The sequence below is a fragment of the Bos indicus genome, chromosome 13, assembly GCF_029378745.1.
Source record: "Bos indicus isolate NIAB-ARS_2022 breed Sahiwal x Tharparkar chromosome 13, NIAB-ARS_B.indTharparkar_mat_pri_1.0, whole genome shotgun sequence".
In the NCBI taxonomy this organism is placed as follows: Eukaryota; Metazoa; Chordata; class Mammalia; order Artiodactyla; family Bovidae; genus Bos; species Bos indicus.
This window is the reverse complement of record NC_091772.1, coordinates 66,903,038-66,921,655: the sequence shown is the minus strand read 5'-3', so window position 1 is coordinate 66,921,655 and position 18,618 is coordinate 66,903,038. Positions and strand designations below refer to the sequence as shown.

The 18,618-nt window shown below is 45.9% G+C and overlaps 1 protein-coding gene across 2 annotated transcripts in view; it reads left to right on the top strand.

Annotated features, from left to right (window-relative positions):
• Window positions 1–18,618, top strand: part of TTI1 (TELO2 interacting protein 1) — a 41,426-nt gene that overhangs the window by 5,480 nt on the left and 17,328 nt on the right. The window contains exons 2-5 of one of the 2 annotated variants that reach the window (XM_019972398.2): window positions 3,919–4,144; window positions 5,625–7,967; window positions 13,151–13,360; window positions 16,238–16,386. In XM_019972398.2, the coding sequence (XP_019827957.2) occupies window positions 5,666–7,967; window positions 13,151–13,360; window positions 16,238–16,386 (2,661 nt within the window). In that variant the 5' untranslated portion in view covers window positions 3,919–4,144; window positions 5,625–5,665. The remainder of the gene's footprint in view (window positions 1–3,918; window positions 4,145–5,624; window positions 7,968–13,150; window positions 13,361–16,237; window positions 16,387–18,618) is intronic. The other variant, XM_019972399.2, reaches the window with a different exon arrangement.

Below are 18,618 nucleotides of genomic sequence, written 5' to 3'. Positions count from 1 at the left end.
GGAAAGATTGAGGGCAGGAGGAGAAGGGGGCGACAGAGGATGAGATGGTTGGATGGCATCATCGACTCAATGGACGTGAGTTTGAGCAAACTCCAAGAGATGGTGAGGGACAGGGAAGCCTGGCATGCTGCAGTCCATGGGGTCGCAAAGAGTTGAATGCAACTGAGTGACTGAACAACAATGAATTTAGTATCCCATTTTTACTGCTCTCTGAACTTGTTAGAAACATATTCTTTTATAGTTCTTTTGGAATTTACCCTACAGATTTCAACATGCATTCTTGACATGTTAGCTAATACAGATTTTTTTTTAACTACTTGCTGGTACTACTAGTGTCTTAATATCCTTATTTCCTTTTACACCATCCATGCACCTTTTGTGCATTATTGTCTTGCATTTTACCTTTAATTTTGAAAGATATTTTTGTAGAGTGTAAAATTCAAGGTTAGCGGTTACTTTCTTTCATCGCTTTAGAGATGTCATTCTGTTGTTTTGTGGATTTCATCATTTCTTTAGAGAAGATATCTATCACTTCTACCACTGTATTAAGATTTTTCTCTTTATTTCTGGCTTTTTGGCTGTATGATGTGTCTCTGTGTTTCTCTTTGTATTATCAGCTTAGAGTTTCTAAGCTTCTTGAATCTGTGGGTTAATCTCTTTCATTTTGTTAGCCATTTCTCAGCCATTTGTCCCCCAGCAGCAGCCTCCTCTCAGAAGTCATGTATTTTGAGATTCCTGAAGACTATGGTTTTGCTTATAGGACCCCAATCCTATATGACCACATTAAAAGCATCATCGTTGCTTTTTCATCAGTGACAGCCCTCGGCCTAGGCCTCATCATAAGCTTGAGCCACGTCCAGAATCAGCAAATAGACCAAAGGAAAACAAACAAACCAGCTGTTGGTTGTTGACTCACTGTGACTTTCATCCTTCGCTGGAATATTAGTCCATCTGGTCTTTGTTGCTTCTACAACTATTTGATGCTTTCAGTTCAGATCAGGTCAGTCGCTCAGTCATGTCCGACTCTTTGAGACTCCATGAATCGCAGCACACCAGGCCTCCCTGTCCATTACCAGCTTCTGGGGTTCACCCAGACTCACGTCCATTGAGTCAGTGATGCCATCCAGCCATCTCATCCTCTGTCGTCCCCTTCTCCTCCTGCCCCCAATCCCTCCCAGCATCAGAGTCTTTTCCAATGAGTCAACTCTTGGCATGAGGTGGCCAAAGTACTGGAGCTTCAGCTTTAGCATCATTCCTTCCAAAGAAATCCCAGGGCTGATCTCCTTCAGAATGGACTGGTTGGATCTCCTTGCAGTCCAAGGGACTCTCAAGAGTCTTCTCCAACACCACAGTTCCAAAGCATCAATTCTTCGGCACTCAGCCTTCTTCACAGTCCAACTCTGTGCTTCACAGTCCAACTTTGATTTAAGAAGTGGTTTTTAAAATTTCTCTGGGCTTCTCTAGTTGTCACCAGGTGTATTGGCCTGCTATCCTCTACTGGAGCTACTTGAAAGGAGAATCTGTACAGATGTTTTTGAGTGCTTTGTCATATGCCAGATGCTCTTGCAGCTTCTAGGTGTATGGTTGCCTAGTCTAAAGTAGGTAAAACAGGCACAAACAAAATAATTCAGCATGCTGAATACTGTAGTAGCAGTGTATACAGTGCAAGGAGAAAGGTGACTATGACAGCACCACCTGCTTAGGGAATTGCAAGTTTTGTCATTTCACATGGTGCAGTTTCCACTTCAAGGGGCGAAGCAGCAAGAAATGAAGTTGATGAGCATGGGCCTGATGGTGCAGAGCCCTGTACGCCATGGTACAAAGGCGTTTGTACTTTAAGCAGGCTACAAAGAACAGGTGATGAATTTTAACCGTGGAAAAGAGTGATCCAGGTTTTTGTTTTAAAAAATTACTTACATGTCAATGTGAAATGTGGGTTCAAGAAGGACATACACACAAGGCAAGGGTTGCCAAAGAAAAAACATTATGATCAGTCCAATGTTAAATAGATGATTATAAGCATCAGTAGATTTGAAAGATACTGAAGGCGTAGAACTGATGAAGCTTAAGGGAAGAGTGGAATTAAGAGAAAGGTGAGGGCTTCCTCGGTGGCTCTGTGGTAAAGAATCCACCTGCCAACGCAGGAGACACAGGTTCAGTCCCTGGTCCAGAAGAATCCCACGTGCCACAGAGCAACCAAGCCTGCGCACCACAACTACTGAGCCTGTGCTCTGGAGCCTGGGAGCTGCAACTACTGAGCTCTCCCACCCCAACTACTGAAACCTGTGAGCTGCGACTACCGAAGCCTGTGCTCTACCACAAGAGAAGCCACTGCAGGGAGAGCCCAGCCACCACAATGAGGCGTGGCCCCTGCTCGCCACAACTCTAGAAAAGCTTGGGCAGCAACGAAGACCCAGCACAGCCAAAAATAATTTTTTTTTTAAAGGGAGGTGAAAGAATGCAGAGTCTAAGGTGTCTAGCCCAGGTGAGGACCATAAATCACGAAGGGAATACAGCAGAAAGAGCAGATGAGTCCAGTTTGGGACAGGCTGTGGTGTCTTCACTAGCTCTGTTACAGTTTTCGTCATGTAATCTGAGAACGTAGTTCCTGGGACCCCCAGGTTATCTTCCTGAAACTCCTGAGATGAATAAGAGAGATGCAGGACCCCAGGCCATCGCCTTCCACCCAGCTTTAACCAGACACTGATTTTATCAGTTTTACATGCTGGGCTTCCATTTAAACTGTTCTATTTGAAGGAAGTTTTCCATGCTAAAAGATAAGAAAGTTACTAAGCAGTGTTTCCTTCTTCATTCATCTTCCCATTTTAAGTCTGTTTTGAGTCGCTTGCTTGAATGGAGTCCTTTGGTAGGACATGCAGTGCTACCCTCTCTGAATCCTTGTCTGTGGCTGTTTGACCCTGATGGGTGCATCTCTTTACTGTAAGTAGGGTTTGGGGGCCACAATCCTTAATTTGCAGTCAGTAGATGCTATTCCACTGTCTTCTATTGCAAATGAGAAGTCCAAAGCTGGTCTTTTTCTAAGTTATTTGTTGTTTCTTCCTGAAGGCATATATGATTTTCCCCCCTTTTATCTTTTAGTGTACAGGAATTTTACCAGAATGTGACTAGATGTGTATCCTTCAGTCTTTTCAATCTCCAGGTAAATCCTTTTGCAGCTCAGGGAAGTGTTTCAGTTGTTTATTTGTTTTAGCTCCTCCATCTGTTCTTTTTTCTCCTTCTAGAATTCCCATCCTCCAAGCCTCACATTTTCTGTTTCTTTGTATTTCTGCTCAGTTTTAAGATAGCTCTACTTGATCTTGCCAACCACTAATAGGATCACAGCGATTAACTGTCTTAAAAAAATTTTTTTTAATCAGTTTTTTTGGTATGGAAAGACATATTTTTAAAATTCTAAGAGATATCTTTTTGTCTTGTAATTGAATTTCCTTATTACTGTTTTTTGGATTTTTATCTATCTCCTTTTGTTGTTGTTTGGGTCATGCTAAGTGGAGTTGGTGATGGACAGGGAGGCCTGGCGTGCTGCGATTCATGGGGTCGAAAAGAGTCGAACACGACTGAGCGACTGAACCGAACTGAAGTGAAGTCCTGTCTGACTCTTTGCAACCTCATGGACTGTAGCCCACCAGGCTCCTCTGTCCATGGGATTTCCCAGCCAAGAATACTGGAGTCGGTTGCCATTTTTCTTCTTCAGTGGGTCTTCCCAACCCAGGGATTGAGCCTGTGTTTTCTCCATTAGCAAGCAGATTGCTTACTGCTGAGCTACCAGGGAAACCTTGTATCTCCTTCAGTTGTTCTGTTACTCTAAGGTTCACCACCTCAGGGGTGCTCTGTCTGCCTTTCCTACTCCTGACCTCTGTGTCCCATTAAGTGGTAACTTCTTTCTTTCTGTTGTTACAGTTACTAGTACCTCTGGATCATCGGTGTGTGAGCTGGTGCTGATGGAGCGTCGGTAGTCCTTGACTTAGCTTTCTGGCATCCATACCTGGCATTTTGCTAGCCTGGATTAGAGAGGATTTGAGCTTCTTCCCTTCCCTGGCTTATTGGAGGTCGCAGAGACCAGGAACCTCACAGACCAGCAGTGCCCTTCCTCTCGTGGAACTCTGGGGACCAAACTCTGTACAGGGTATGAGAACCTAATTGTTGCCCCAGAGCCCCTTCCTGACCCCAGGGGAGAAATCCAGGACTAGCTCTCTCTCTGGGCTGAGCAGGTTTTGCCCACACCTACCAGGCACCACTTGCCTGCCAGCTGTAATGGGACAGGGAGAAGCAACAGACACTTTTATAAAAAAAAGAAAATTATTTGTTTGGCTGCCTTGGGTCTTAGGCATGGCATGCAGGATTTTTATTTGCAGCATGTGGAATCTAATTCCCTGACTGGGGGTCGATCCCAGGTCCCCTGCATTAGGAGCGTGGAGTCCTAATGCAGCGTGGACCACCAGGGAAGTGCCAGCAGACACTTTCTTGTCATTATCTGTTCAAAAGCCCCCAGCAAATAAAGAGAGTGAGAGAGAGAGAGAGAGACACCACCAGGCTAGGTGATCTCTAAGCCTCCATCCATTGCCTGCCTTTTACAGCCACATGTATTTATGGTCTCCAGCTTCAGCTCAATCCTCAGTACCCTGGGACCAGACTTTTATGTCTTCCCAGCATGCTTTGCTTTCCCCAGAGGGAATATTGGAGACTTTTATTTCTCTCCTCAAGCCCTCTGTTTCCCCTCCTTCTTGTTCACTGTCAGCCCATGACTTTGCATTTCCCCTCGTAGAGAAAAAGAGCTTCTCTTGTGTAAAGTTGCTGAGCTCCTTCGATTACCTATAAACCTGTCTCCTTTCCCTGCCTACCTGCCGTCCACCTCTCCATCCTGCCCCAGCCTCTCTTCTCTCGTGGTCTCTGTGATAGTGTGCGCTCCTGGTTTTCCCATCTCTCTGGCCGTTCCCTTTCATTTTGTGTTGCTCTCAGCCCCACCCAGTTCTGAGTCTTCTGTATTACTAGCTGCCAGGAGTCTTTTTCAGTGAGTAAAGTTGATTCAGTCACCCTCTGCTTAGAACCTGTCTATGATAAGAAGAGGTGTAACTAGTCCACACTGGTAAAAGTCAGAGTAACGGTTACCTCTGGGTGAGGAACCCATGGGTAGGGGAAGTGGGAATTGATTGCAAAAGGGAATGAGGGAGCCTTTCAGTGTGCTGGAAATAATTCTGTATTTTATTTTGGGTAGTGTTTCGTGGGCCTCTGCATATATTGAAATCCACTGAGGTTTCTATTCACTCCTCCCTTGAGTCTTGCCTCAGCGTTTTCCTCCTGTGAAACCGAGGCTGTCTGTCTGAGTGTTAAGACACGTAGGTCTTCCAGGCTCATGTAGGACAGTAAGCACAGGTCTCTCCTAATTCTTCATAGACCGTGTTGTCACTGTATATCTGCTTCCCTCACTGGACTGAGGGCTCCCGAAGACCAGGAACCGGCTCTTTTCCGTCCGTTGCTCCCCCAGCACCTTGTGCAGTGACTGGCACGTAGGCCCCTGCTGAACGTCTGTTGAGTGATGAATGCGAGTTCACTTTGTATTTGCTCTGAGCTTGGCTTTCTGTACTGAAAAGTCTCCTTCCCTCCAGCCTGCAGGATGTTTCCTCAGTGAGAGGAAGGCTGTTGCACAATGGCGGTATTTGATACCCCGGAGGAGGCCTTTGGTGTCTTGCGTCCAGTCTGCGTTCAGCTCACCAAGACACAGACGGTGGAGAACGTGGAGCGTCTGCAGGCCCAGTTACAAGCCGTAAGTGACTCTGCCCTTCAGGAACTTCAGCAGTACATTCTCTTCCCTTTGCGATTTACCCTGAAGACCCCAGGCCCCAAAAGAGAGCGCTTGATCCAGAGCGTGGTGGAGTGTATCACCTTCGTCCTCTCTTCCACATGCGTCAAGGAACAAGAGCTCCTCCAGGAGCTCTTCTCGGAGCTCTCTGCCTGCCTGTATTCGCCCAGCTCCCGGAAACCTGCGGCTGTGTCGGAGGAGCTGAAACTGGCTGTGATCCGGGGCCTCGGCACGTTGATGCACTCAGCTTATGGGGACATCCTTCTGAATTTTTATGAGCCCTCCATTCTGCCTCGCTTAGGATTTGCCGTATCTCTGCTGTTGGGCCTCGCAGAACAGGAGAAATCCAAGGAAATTAAAATGGCTGCCTTAACATGTCTGCAGGTTCTGCTCTTTCAGTGTGACTGTCCGGACCATCCCCGCACCTTGGATGCGCTCCAGCAGAAGCAGCTGGGGGATTTGTTTGCTTCCTTTTTACCTGGACTCTCCACTACCCTGACCAGAGTCATCACAGGAGACTTCAAACAGGGGCACAGCATCGTCGTGTCTTCCCTCAAGGTCTTTTACAAGACAGTGAGTTTCATTATGGCCGATGACCAGCTCGGAAGGGTCTCAGAGGTCCAGGCAAAGTCTGCCGTGGAGCGCAGGGTAGCAGAACTGATGGTTCACAGGGAAGCCAGCTGGGTAAAAAATACTGGTGACAAGTTGACCATCCTTATTAAGAAGATAACAGAGTGCATTTCAGTCCACCCACACTGGAAGGTCAGGCTGGAGCTGATAGACTTTGTCGAGGCCCTTCTCTTAAAGTGCAGTCGGTCACTGATCGAGTCAGCTGGCCCCCTTCTGAAGGCCCTGGTGAGTCTGACAAACGATGAGAGTCCTGACGTCCAAGCCCAGTGCGATAAAGCCCTGAGGCGTTTTGCAGACGAGAAGGTGGTAGTGGGCAGCAGAGCCTTCGCTGACATCCTGTCAGAAAACCTGCACTCCCTGGCCACGTCCCTTCCCCGCCTGATGAGCTCCCAAGACGACCAGGGCCGATTCTCCACTCTCTCCCTGTTACTCGGATACCTGAAACTCTTGGGCCCCAAAGTGGACTTCGTCCTCAACTCTGTGGCCCACCTCCAGCGCCTTTCCAAAGCGCTTATCCAAGTTCTGGAGTTAGACGTGGCCGACGTCAAAATTGTTGAAGAGCGGCGCTGGAACTCTGAACATCTGAGCGCTTCTTCAGAGGCTCCAGCCGCAAGGCCCTGGGCTCAAATGCAGAGGAGATATTTCCGCTTCTTCACCGACGAGAGGGTTTTTCTGCTCTTGAGGCAGGTTTGTCAGCTGCTTGGCTTCTATGGGAACCTCTACTTGCTTGTGGATCACTTTATGGAACTGTACCACGAGTCCATGGTGTACCGGAAGCAGGCCGCCATGATTCTGAATGAGCTGGTCGTGGGAGCTGCTGGGCTGGGGGTGGAGAATCTCCATGAAAAACACACTCCAGCTGACCCGCAGGAGCTGAGGGAGATTGTGACCTCCATACTGGAAGTGTACACGAGCCAAGAAAACTGGTATTTGGTCACTTGTGTGGAAGCTGAAGAAGCGGGAGAGGAGCCGACGATGAGGTGGACGGGCCTTCAGGCCCTCGCTTCTGGTCCACACACCTGCCCACCTACCTCTTTCCCTGAATTCTCAAAGCCAAGTCCCACGGTCTGCTCCATGAACAGCAACATCTGGCAGATATGCATCCAGTTGGAAGGGATAGGCCACTTCGCACACGCACTAGGGAAGGACTTCCGTTTGCTCTTGATGTCAGCCCTATATCCAGTACTGGAGAAGGCTGGGGACCAAACCCTGCTCATCAGTCAGGCGGCCATCGGCACCATGACAGACATCTGCCAGGCTTGTGGCTACGACTCCCTGCAGCACCTGATCAATGAGAATTCCGACTATTTGGTGAATGGGATCTCTTTAAACTTGCGTCATCTCTCTCTGCACCCCCACACCCCGAAGGTCCTGGAAGTCATGCTGCAGAACTCGGACTCGAGCCTGCTTCCTTTGGTGGCAGACGTGGTTCAAGATGTCTTGGCCACCCTGGACCAATTTTATGATAAGAAAGCTGCAACTTTTGTCAGTGTCCTGCACGCCCTGATGGCAGCGTTAGGTAAATTGAGAGCCCTTTTTAATGCTGATGGGAGGGAAGGACTAGTATCCTTGTTTGTTGCATCTTGTTTTTGTTTGTTTGTTTATTTGTGGTTATGCTATGGAGGACATTGTTTCATTATTTGTATAGTTGTTTATCTGGTCCCACATGTTATGCTAGGGTTCCATTGCTTATGTTCTTATGCTTATAACAGTCTCTTCCATCCCAACAGGCTCAATGCCCCTGCTCCATCCCAGGGACATAAAACCCTGCACACTTTAAATATAAACGTTATTTTTATTTTACAGAGAAGGAGAACTAAAGCTCAGTGAGCTCCTACTTAGCCGAGGTCACACAATTAATAAGGAGGAAAGTCAGGATTTATGACTTTTTTCTCTTCAATATACCAGACTTTTTCTGACAGTATTTAGAGTTAGCAGTATCTTTGCTAATGGAGAACAGAACTAGCATGAATTATTCAGTCCACAGATAATCCAGAACAGTACTGTCCAACAGAACTTTCTGTGATGGTGGAAATGTTCTATATCTGTTCTGTCCAGTACACTAACCACATGCAGCAAGTGCACCTGAGGGACTGAAGTATTTTTATTTAAATAGCCACACATAGCCAGCGACGGCCACGTCAGAGCAGGCCTAGAAACTTTAACCTTTTAATTGTATGAGTTGGTTTGAATTTCTCTCCTTCCCTTTGACCTCGTTGGGTGTCTGTTGGAGGTATTAGCCACCATTGGCAATGGCAAAGTTTTGGACTCTTAAGAAAAAGAGCCCTCCACTGGATAGTCCATCTTTGCATGAAAAAATAAAAAACTAAAAAACGAGCTATATACATGAGCTCCTTCTATCCAGAGAACATACATCCAGTATTTATTTCAGTACCGCTAGTAGCTGCCAAAGTAGGTGGAAAGGTCACTGACCTCATTCTATCAGCTGACAAAGCCAAGACCACTTAAGAAAAGTTTGTCAAGGAAGATGACTGAACAGGGACAGTCTTCTGCCCTGTAGCTGATCCTGCTTCCAGTGTTCATTCATGAACATGCAATGTAAATGTTCTGTGATTCATTCATTAAATAAAGAGTGCCTGTTAGATGTCAGACACTGTGCTAAATCAGGGTACAGCAGTGAACAAGACTGATAAACTCAAGGAGCTTTCCTGCTCCTGTGAGAGGGTAACAGGAACAGTAGCAGAGTGGTCAGGAAGGGCTTCTCAGAAGAAGGGACATTATAGTTATGACCCAAAGTTTGAGAAGGGCTCATCATGGAGCTTTCATGTCCTTTTCAGGGTTTTAAAGAATATTCAGGCCAAGCAAATAGCAGATGCAAAGGCCTGGAGGGAAGAAAGGGCTTGGGGTCTTTGGAGAATGGGAGAGGGGTCACTGTGGAGAGAGTGACACCAGATGAAATTGAAAGGGTGGGTAAATGTGAATCCCACAGGCCTTGTAGACCAAAGGAAGGAGTAGGGGTTATATTTTGCAACCACGAAGAAGCCTGTGTCCTGGGCTAGTCACTGGGATAGCAGCCATGACCAAGGAGAACCTGGTGGTCCCTGCCCTTGTGGAAGTGCAGCTAACACTTGCTGACTGTTTATAGATTTTAGATTATGAATGGCTTCCATGGCCCAAATATTCCAGGGCCTAGACTCCTGCCCGTAGTGCTTTGGAGAACTCTGCTGCTGCTGCTGCTGCTGCTGCTAAGTCGCTTCAGTCGTGTCCGACTCTGTGCAACCCCATAGACGGCAGCCCACTAGGCTCCCCCGTCCCTGGGATTCTGCAGGCAAGAATACTGGAGTGGGTTGCCATTTCCTTCTCCAATGCATGAAAGTGAAAAGTGAAAGTGAAGTCGCTCAGTCGTGTCCGACTCTTTTCGACCCCATGGACTGCAGCCCACCAGGCTCCTCCATCCATGGGATTTTCCAGGCAAGAGTACTGGAGTGGGGTACCATTGGAGAACTCTACTATGTCTTAATTTGAGTTTTAAAAAATATATTAAGAAAAAACCTATTAAAAATATCCTCGGGGACTTCCCTGAGAGTCCAGCAGTTAAGACTCCATGCATCCAGTGCAGGGGTTTCGGGTTTGATCCCTGGTTGAAGAACTAAGATCTCACATGCTGTGCAGCATACACACACTCATGGTAGTTGTGCCTGCTCAGTTGTGTCGAACTCTTTGTGACCCTTTGGACTGTAGCCCACCATGCTCCTCTGTCCATGGGATTACTCAGGCAAGAATATTGGAATGGGTCACCATTTTCTCCTCTAGGCGATCTTTTGGACCCAGGGATCGAACCCTCTTCTTCCTGTATTTCCTGCACTGCTGATGGATTCTTTATCCGCTTTAGCCATCGAGAAAGGCCAAAGTGTGTTAGTCACTCAGTCACGTCTGAATCTTTGCAACCTCATGGACTGTAACCTGCCAGGCTCCTCTGTCTATGGAATTACTTATATATATATATTCTCTCAGGAGATATCTCATTTTGGGCCTTGAAAATGGAATTGCCTTGGATTGCCAGTGTCTTTGATCATTTCTAAAGGAGGGATCCTGTATAGCACCCTTTCCTTAAATTGTAGAAAGGATAATGAGGATGGCAAAAGCTTGACTTGATAACATTCTAGGAAAAGCTGCCAAAGTGGGGATAGCTATTCCAGAAGTTTCAAAATAACCCAGACAACACTTGCATTTTGGATGGTAAGCAGTTCTGTGGGGAACGCACATGTGGGGATCAGCCCCGCATGAAGCAAAGTAGCACTGTCTGCTGGCTTTCTTTCTTCTAATTGATGGTCACATTCTCTTAAGACGGGAGTGGAAGTGTGGTCTCAGGGAACTTCCGAAAGGTTTTAAAAGAACCCGGTATGCCTTTTAGGAAACCGAGTTACTATAAGCACAGCGTTTCACACTCATTGACTAAAAAGCCATAAGGTTCCATAGTGAAGGCAAGAACTGTCAGTTAAATTACTGCTTAGCACCAGCTACTGGTTGGCTGATTATTTGTAACAGCAACAACAACAAAAAATTGAGTCTCTTTGAAAAATGAGAAAGCATCCATGCCACACACCTTGGCCCCCGAAGAACGTGCCACATGCACACACGGAGCTGCTGTATTGTTTTGATGGCCGCATAGTGTTCTGTTGCACGGCTGCACCATGATTTAAGCAGTCCTTTCTTGGTGGACATTTTGTTTGTTCTGATCTTTTTGCTCCCCCCAAAAAATGCTGCAGTGAGTATCTTTGTAGGTCATTTTGAACATGTCTAAGTGTATCTATAGGGTAAATTCCTAAGACAATTGCTGGCTTAGAGAGTGTTACATTTGAGTCTTTGACAGAGAGATACAGTTTCAAATTGCTCTGTAAAGAGGTTACACCAATTTAAACTTCCATCAGCAGTATAAGAGAGCAGCAATTTTGCCACCCCCCACCCACCCTGTATATTACCTTAGCTTTTTGATCTTTGCTAATCCAGTAGGAGAAAAATTGCACCTTATTATAGTTTAATTTGCATTAAGAGTGAGGTTGAGCTTCTTTTCATATGTTTAAAAGCCATTTGTGAGCAAAGACTTTTTAATGTCTGGCAGTAGCCTTAAATCTAGAAAATAATCTTCGCAGCGTGTCTGCTTTCAGCAGTGTAAATGCTGGGTACTGGCTTTAACCCATTGGGACTGCAGTCCCTCAGAGTACAATAAGGACAGGTTTATGTCTGGGCAGTGAAGCACTGGCATAATCGATCCCTTCATGTAGGAACCTTCAAATACTGAACCAGGGGTTCTCATGTCCAGCATTCACTCTCTGCCACTCCCAGTTGCCTGGCCCAGGCATAGCCCATCTGCTACTGCTGTGACTCTTTGCAGATACTCCTTGATAGAAAGGAGATTGTTGCTGCTGTTGTCTTAGTTGCTAAGTTGTGTCTGACTCTTTGTGACCCCATGGACTGCAACCTGCTAGGCTCCTCTGTCCATGGAATGTCCCAGGCAAGAATACTGGAGTGGGTTGCCATTTCCTTCTCCAGGGAATCTTCCTGACCCAGGGATTGAACCCACGTCTCCTCCTTTGGCAGGTGGATTCTTTACCGCTGAGCCACCAGGGAAGCAGAAAGGAGATTAGCAGGTGCCAAAGGTTATCAGAGACTTTCCCCTGCTGTCTGCAAAAGGAGGACAAAAATTCAGGCTACAGGGCTTTCTTATTGTTTTGTTCTTTAAGTATTAACTGCCATTTTGAACTGAAGCCCTGGGGGACCCCAATATATAAAAAGAGTTAAAACTAGAGCAGTGCTGGCCACAGAAAGTGTAGAAACCCTGTTCCCACCCTTTAACCTGCTGTCTGTGGGTGCCCTTCCTCTTGTGACCCTGAGACGTTTCTGCAGAGCCCTAGGGCTCCTCAAGGCACAGTTTGAAAACCAGATTCGGTACTGTTTGAAGCTTATTCCGTGGTGACACATCAGAAGTATTAGAGGATCACTGAAGAAGGAAAAGCTTTGGAGAGAAAATGCCAGCCTTCTGAAGCATTTTGTATCAAATACCTGTGTGAGCCTTGTTAGTTCTCAAGGCTCTGCTGAACCTCTCTTGTGCTGATGAGCAATGTAGTCTGCACTCAGAATTTTGTCTCTTGTAGCTGTCCTTCAGTCTAGTGTATTTATTCATTCAGCGTGTGTTTTGAGCATCCACTCCATGCTGGGCAGACTGACTTTGCAGGGGTAATCACTGGAGCACAATGTCTAATGGGAGATTCAGGCACTAAACAAGACATACAAAGTAAATACAGTAACTGCAGATGCTGATGAGTTGAAATGAAAGAACATTAGACGTGAAAAGAACATATCTAATATAGCATACAAGAGACTGAAGTTGGGATGGGGTACGGGAGTCAAGGGATGGCTTTACTGGGTGAGGTGTATTTGTATTAAGATACTAAAAGTGAGTTGGAATTAACCAGATGTGACATAGGGGTGAAAGTATTCCAGACAATGAGAACAGCATGTGCGGAAGTTCACAGGCGGGAGGACATCTGACAGACTGGAGGAACCAGAAGACGGTCAGTGAACAGGCAGCCAGGAGTGGTTAGAAGAGAAGATTGGAGAGAGGTAGAGACTGGATCCTGTGGTGGCCACACGGGCCATAGCAAAGAGCTTATTCTAGTTAGAAGGTACTAATGCCTATCGTCAATGACCAAGGTGATCTTTATAACACTTTATTTACAGTTCAGTGGTTCCCAGACGCGGGTCATCTCGGGCAACTCCAGGAGCAAAGCGTAGGGGAAGAGGGAAGTCCTTTGAGCCAGAGACCAGCAAGTCTTGAGAAAGGCCTTGAGAACCCCACCACAGCCGAAGACATCGAGCAGTTCGTGCTGAACTACCTCAAGGAAAAGGATGTGGCAGCTGGGAATGTCTCAGATCTTGATAATGAAGACGGTAACTATCATTTATTTTGGCTTCAACTGTTTTGTTTGTTTGTTTGTTTTCTTTTTGAAGTAGATTATTGTAAAAAAATGAAACATCGTTATAGACAGTTTGGAAATAAGAAGTGTCATTCATAAGCCCACCATGCTGACGTAGGCATCCTCACTTTGTGTGCTGTCTTTTTTCCATCCTTTTCTGTTGCAGGCCTGTTTTTATTTGATTGCAGCCATAGTTGAAATGTATGATACCCCTTTTGCATTTAGTTATATAAGAAGGAGCTCTTCATGTTGCTATGGAGTTTTCATAATTAATGTTTTAATAGCTGCTCCTAAGCATCCATTCCCCTGTGGGAAGTTTAGGTTGCTTCTAGCTTTTCACTCTGATAAACAGTGCTTCAGTGTATGATTCTGTGCATGTGACCTTTTCCTTCCTTTTGCATATTTCTTTATAAATCCCAGAAGTGGGATTTCTAGGTCAAGGATATGAACATTATTTTACGCCTGCCAAATTGCCTTCCAGAAAGGTTGTGTCAATTTACGCCTTCCCCTTAGCAGTACAGGATTAATACTGGTTTCACCACAGCCTTGCCAACAACGACTATCACCAGTTTTACTCCTCGCTGAATCAAACTGGTTCTGATTATTTCACTTTGCATGTCTTGGATCACTAGAAAGGTCAAACATCTTTCTGCATGCATCTTTCCTAACAGTTTTTTTTTTTCCTTACGCCCATTATCTTTTCATACGCTTTGTCCATTTATTTTATTTATTGGTAGGAGGAGATTCCAGTGTTTTTCTTACCAACTGATATGATAAAGAAGGGAGTTTAGGCTAGTTGAAGCTTTGGCCTGTTGTTTTATTCACAAGCTCAATCTGGAGCTTCAGGTCACGGAAGGATTAATAAATTATTAGAATCTCCTCTGCAAACATAAAATGCCAAGTCATAATGAGCTTGGTGGTCTCAGAACTATCCTAAATCGAACTGAGTCCCAAATTAGTTTGTTAGGTTGGAGTTGAGCAGATTTCTCTCTCTTTTTTTTTGGCAGTCTCTACTCTGAGGCTCTGGTGAACTGAAGCCAATACTTTTTCAGGATAACAGGAAATAGTAGTTCAATGCAGCAAACTACAACAAATTCCTTCTAAATAGCAGGGGAGCATCACAACCAAGAAACAATTTATGCAGAGCTGAGTTGTTTTTCTCTCCAGAAACAGAATTTTCTAATCAGAAATCCATCCAGCTTTTTCTTCTCCATTTTGTTTCTGGAGCCAACCCAATCCTTGTAAACTGCACCCCTTAACCAAGCCTAGAAACCATGAAGGAGAGGCATCTTGATCCCTGGTAATCCAGATTGCCAATTCCTGTTTGAAATTCTAGCATCGTCCCTGAATCCATTCTTTCATGATTAGGAGCTTCTGGTTCTAGTTGATGTTTGCCGGGAGCGGAATGAATGAATCAAATTTTTCTTCCAATAGCAAGAATCTGCAGCTCTCAAATAGCATTCCACAGTAGGTGAATTTCAAACAACCAGTCCTCCTCTAGAAGCAGAGCACAGCCTTGTTGTTCTTATCGTTATCATTCATCAAGTACACACCACACACTTGGCATTATAAGGAATGTTTAGATTGATAGTGGTTTGACATGGGTTTTTTTGTTTTAGCCATAAACGCACCTTGGGTATCTGAAGCCTCTCACCAGGAAATCCAAGCATCCTATAAACACATTTTCCTTTATCTTTTCAGCATTGTTAGAGACAGATGTGGACTCTTAAGATTCTGTTTTTCCAGCAGAGGAAACTGAAATGGAAGAAAGTTAGGGGAGCAATGCTCAGCTCCGTGTAAATGAGCACAGCTGATATTGAGGATTGGGGAGGAGGCTAGAGGCTATAAGCAGAGGGAGGAAGAATTTCAGGGAAGGCATTTTGGCCTGGGTTTCACGCTACTCAAGTGTTTTTTGTTTTAATTTACAAACTTACACTTATCTCATGCAATGTAGCACTCCAGGCGGTGAAAGCAAATAACTGGTGACATTCATCTCATTTAATTCTCTCAACAAGCCAATGCTTTATCCCCATTTTTGTCAAGTGAGGTAACATGGGGTGAGAGGAGCTGCTCGTAGGATGAGGAGGCAAGACTAGTCCTCTGACCAAACCCCATCACTGTATGTTGCATCAAGCTGCCCTGGTGTTATCCCTCATACCAGGAGGTACAAGGCTTGATCTTGGCCCTCCAAAGAGCTTCCAGGCTGGTAGAGAAGACAGACACGTACCCCCTTAGTCAAAAGGAGAGGAAAGAGAATAAAGGGCCAGAGGCCCACCAGGGAACTGCCCAGCCTCAGGGCTCCCAATTAGAACCTTGCCCTCTTATGTTTTTATTTTAAATATTTATGAATGGCAACTTAGAAAAGGCTAATGGTGTAGGGAAAAAATAAAAATCCTTATCTCGTGACCTCATCTCTGTTAATATTTTGTACTTCCTCCTGTCTTTATATAAAACTTTATATAATAGTACTCACACTGTGTATGCAATTTTGTATCCTGCTTTTCTCTTTTTAACACAATGTTATTTCATAAGCATTTTCCCTTGTCCTTAAAGCCCTTGATAAACACAAATTTTCAGGCCTTCATAACATGCGGTTCATTTTATGGATCATACCATGGTTTATATAACCATCCCCCTACAGTGGACATGGAGGGTTTCCCTAGCTGTTAGAGGTAGTATTTTGGTGAATATCTTGACTCAGAGCTTGACCCACCTTTTTTACATGGTTTTCTTGGGATCAGTTCCTCGACATTTTCCCTCTAAAATCTTACTCCAGATCTGAGATTGGGAGGTTAAGTTGAGGTGCGGCATCTCTCAGGAAACACTGCCCCCAGGTATCCTTTTTTTCCAGAGGAGCAGTCAGACCCTCCCGAAGTGGAGGGGGATGACACCGGTCCCCACGTGGAGCCACCACTGCCAGTGCAGATCCAAATAGCCACGGATGTGATGGAGCGCTGCGTCCACTTGATGTCAGATAAAAGCCTGAAAATGCGCTTGAAGGTCAGTGTGCAGCCCTACCCCTGTGTTCACAGAGCAGCGGGATGAGGTTTGGTCTGCGGGCAGTGACTACAGGGTGAGCAGGAGCCACCCTTATCTCCGGTGCATGTGTGGTGGCCGAGAGAAGGCCCCAGGAGGAATTTATCTGTGGGATGCCATCTTATTCTTTCTGTATCGACCCAGATGCCAAAAGGGAGCTGAGTCCCCTTGATGGAATTAAAAAGCACAAAGTTTCAGAGAGTCATCGCATCTCCAAGGGCGGCGGGGAGGGAAGTCATAAGCTTTGGGAAGGATATCATTTTCTGTGCTGACTTAATGTGGGACACAGGTTTTAATACTTTAAAGTGGTCGTTCTTCCAAGCCTGACTGTAGCCCTTATCTCTGTTTCCGCTTCCATTCTCATCCTAGGCCGAGCATCAACACTTTTCTTAATCTTACATCCTCACTTGCTGGCAGTTTCTGAAGCAGCAGTTTCCTCCCCATCAGCAAGGACTTAAACTATACAGTAGTGATTCTGATAATAGGCTGGGGGCATGGGGGCAGGGTGAGCATGGGAGACACAGTTTTCAGATCACCTGGGGGCAGATCTGACACCCAAAGGAAAGTACAGCCTGACCTGCTCCTGCCCACCCCCAAGCAGGAGTGAGGAACACAGCCGCCTCCATGAATTACTGATAGTGACTAGGGCACTTCGCCCTGACCAGGGGCAGTGGGCTGGAAAACCCTGGTCCACAGATTACTTCAAACTTCAGCATCTGGGTTTTGTGGACTTGTTTAGTCTTCCCAGAGATACTTCTTAGTATTTTCTGTTCCATTCAGGAGTCATTTTTCAGGTGCCTTTTGTTAGTGGTGTCTGGTTGATACATTAACAAAGTGTCTTCCCTCTTCTGGACACTTTGTAGCAGCCATGTATGAAAGTGAAAGTCACTCAGTCATATCAGACTCTTTGTGATCCCATGGGCTATACAGTCCATGGAATTCTCCAGGGCAGAATACTGGACTGGGTAGCTTTTCCCATCTCCAGGGGATCTTCCCAGCCCAGGAATTGAACCTAGGTCTCCCACATTGCAGGCGGATTCTCTACCAGCTGAGACACAAGGGAAGCCCAGTTGCCATGTAAACACTGTAGCTATGGAGAACGTCAGCACTGGAGTCAGATCGGCATACCCGAGTTCAAATCCTGGCTCTGCCCCTCACTAGCCACATCACCTTTTTGAGCATGTTCTGCTTCATCTGTAAAGTAGACATGATGATGACCTGCCTCACTGAGTTGTTGGCTATAAGTAAAAAACAGCATCAGGTGTGGCATTTATACTCATTCACTTATTCGCTCAGTACTTACTGAGGACTGCTACAGATCAGACAGAGGGTGTGTAGAAGGAAGTGAAGCAGACATGATCTCTGTCTTCATGGAAATTTCTGTCTCTCAAGGGGAAAGAGGTGATGCACAGATACACACATGTACATGGAGGAAATGCTGTGAAGGTAGTAAGAGGTTCTATGATAGAAAATTCACCCCTGTAGTAAACGTGTTTGGAAACCTACTCTCCCACGGCCTGTTGAATAAGAGGGAGCTTACGTTCTGATTTAGACCAGGTTGTTGGTGATGTTTAAGCTTAAAGGCTGAGAAGGAACCAGCCCTGCAGGGGAAAAAGGGAGAGGAAGAACATTCCAGGCAAAAGGGGGAAAACATGCATCTTTGAGTCAATGAAGTATGGTGTAACTTGCCCAGTTAGTGACAGAACACAAATCCAAAGCCAGTCAGCAATCCCAAAGCCATTTCCCCCTGAGTACTACCCTTCTCTCCTGAGGTTTCTCTTCTTCCCCTAACTATTCAGCCCTCAAGGGCAGGGCCTATTTTGTTCTCTGTTTCTATTCCAGTCTTCCTATGACCAGCACACACTAGGCATCCAATCTGCGTTTCCTGCAGACCTCACTCTGTCTTCCTAACTCACATACGCACCCTCACCTCTGTGCTGGGGGAAAGCCCGCCCTGGTCATCATGGTGACCGCTGCCTGTGACCCTGAGCAGGCCGTCTATCTTCAGTGAACTTTGAGACGTGAGAGATCAGGAGACATGTTTTCAGGAAAGGTAAAAAAACCAATTGACATCTAGGCTATCCCAGACCTCTCTTCTGAGGTCTACTGGTGTCCCAGCTGCCTACTTGACCTCTCTGCTTAGAGGTCACAGAACCCGATCTCCCTCCCCTCTCCCAGTTTCCTCCCCCTCCCCTG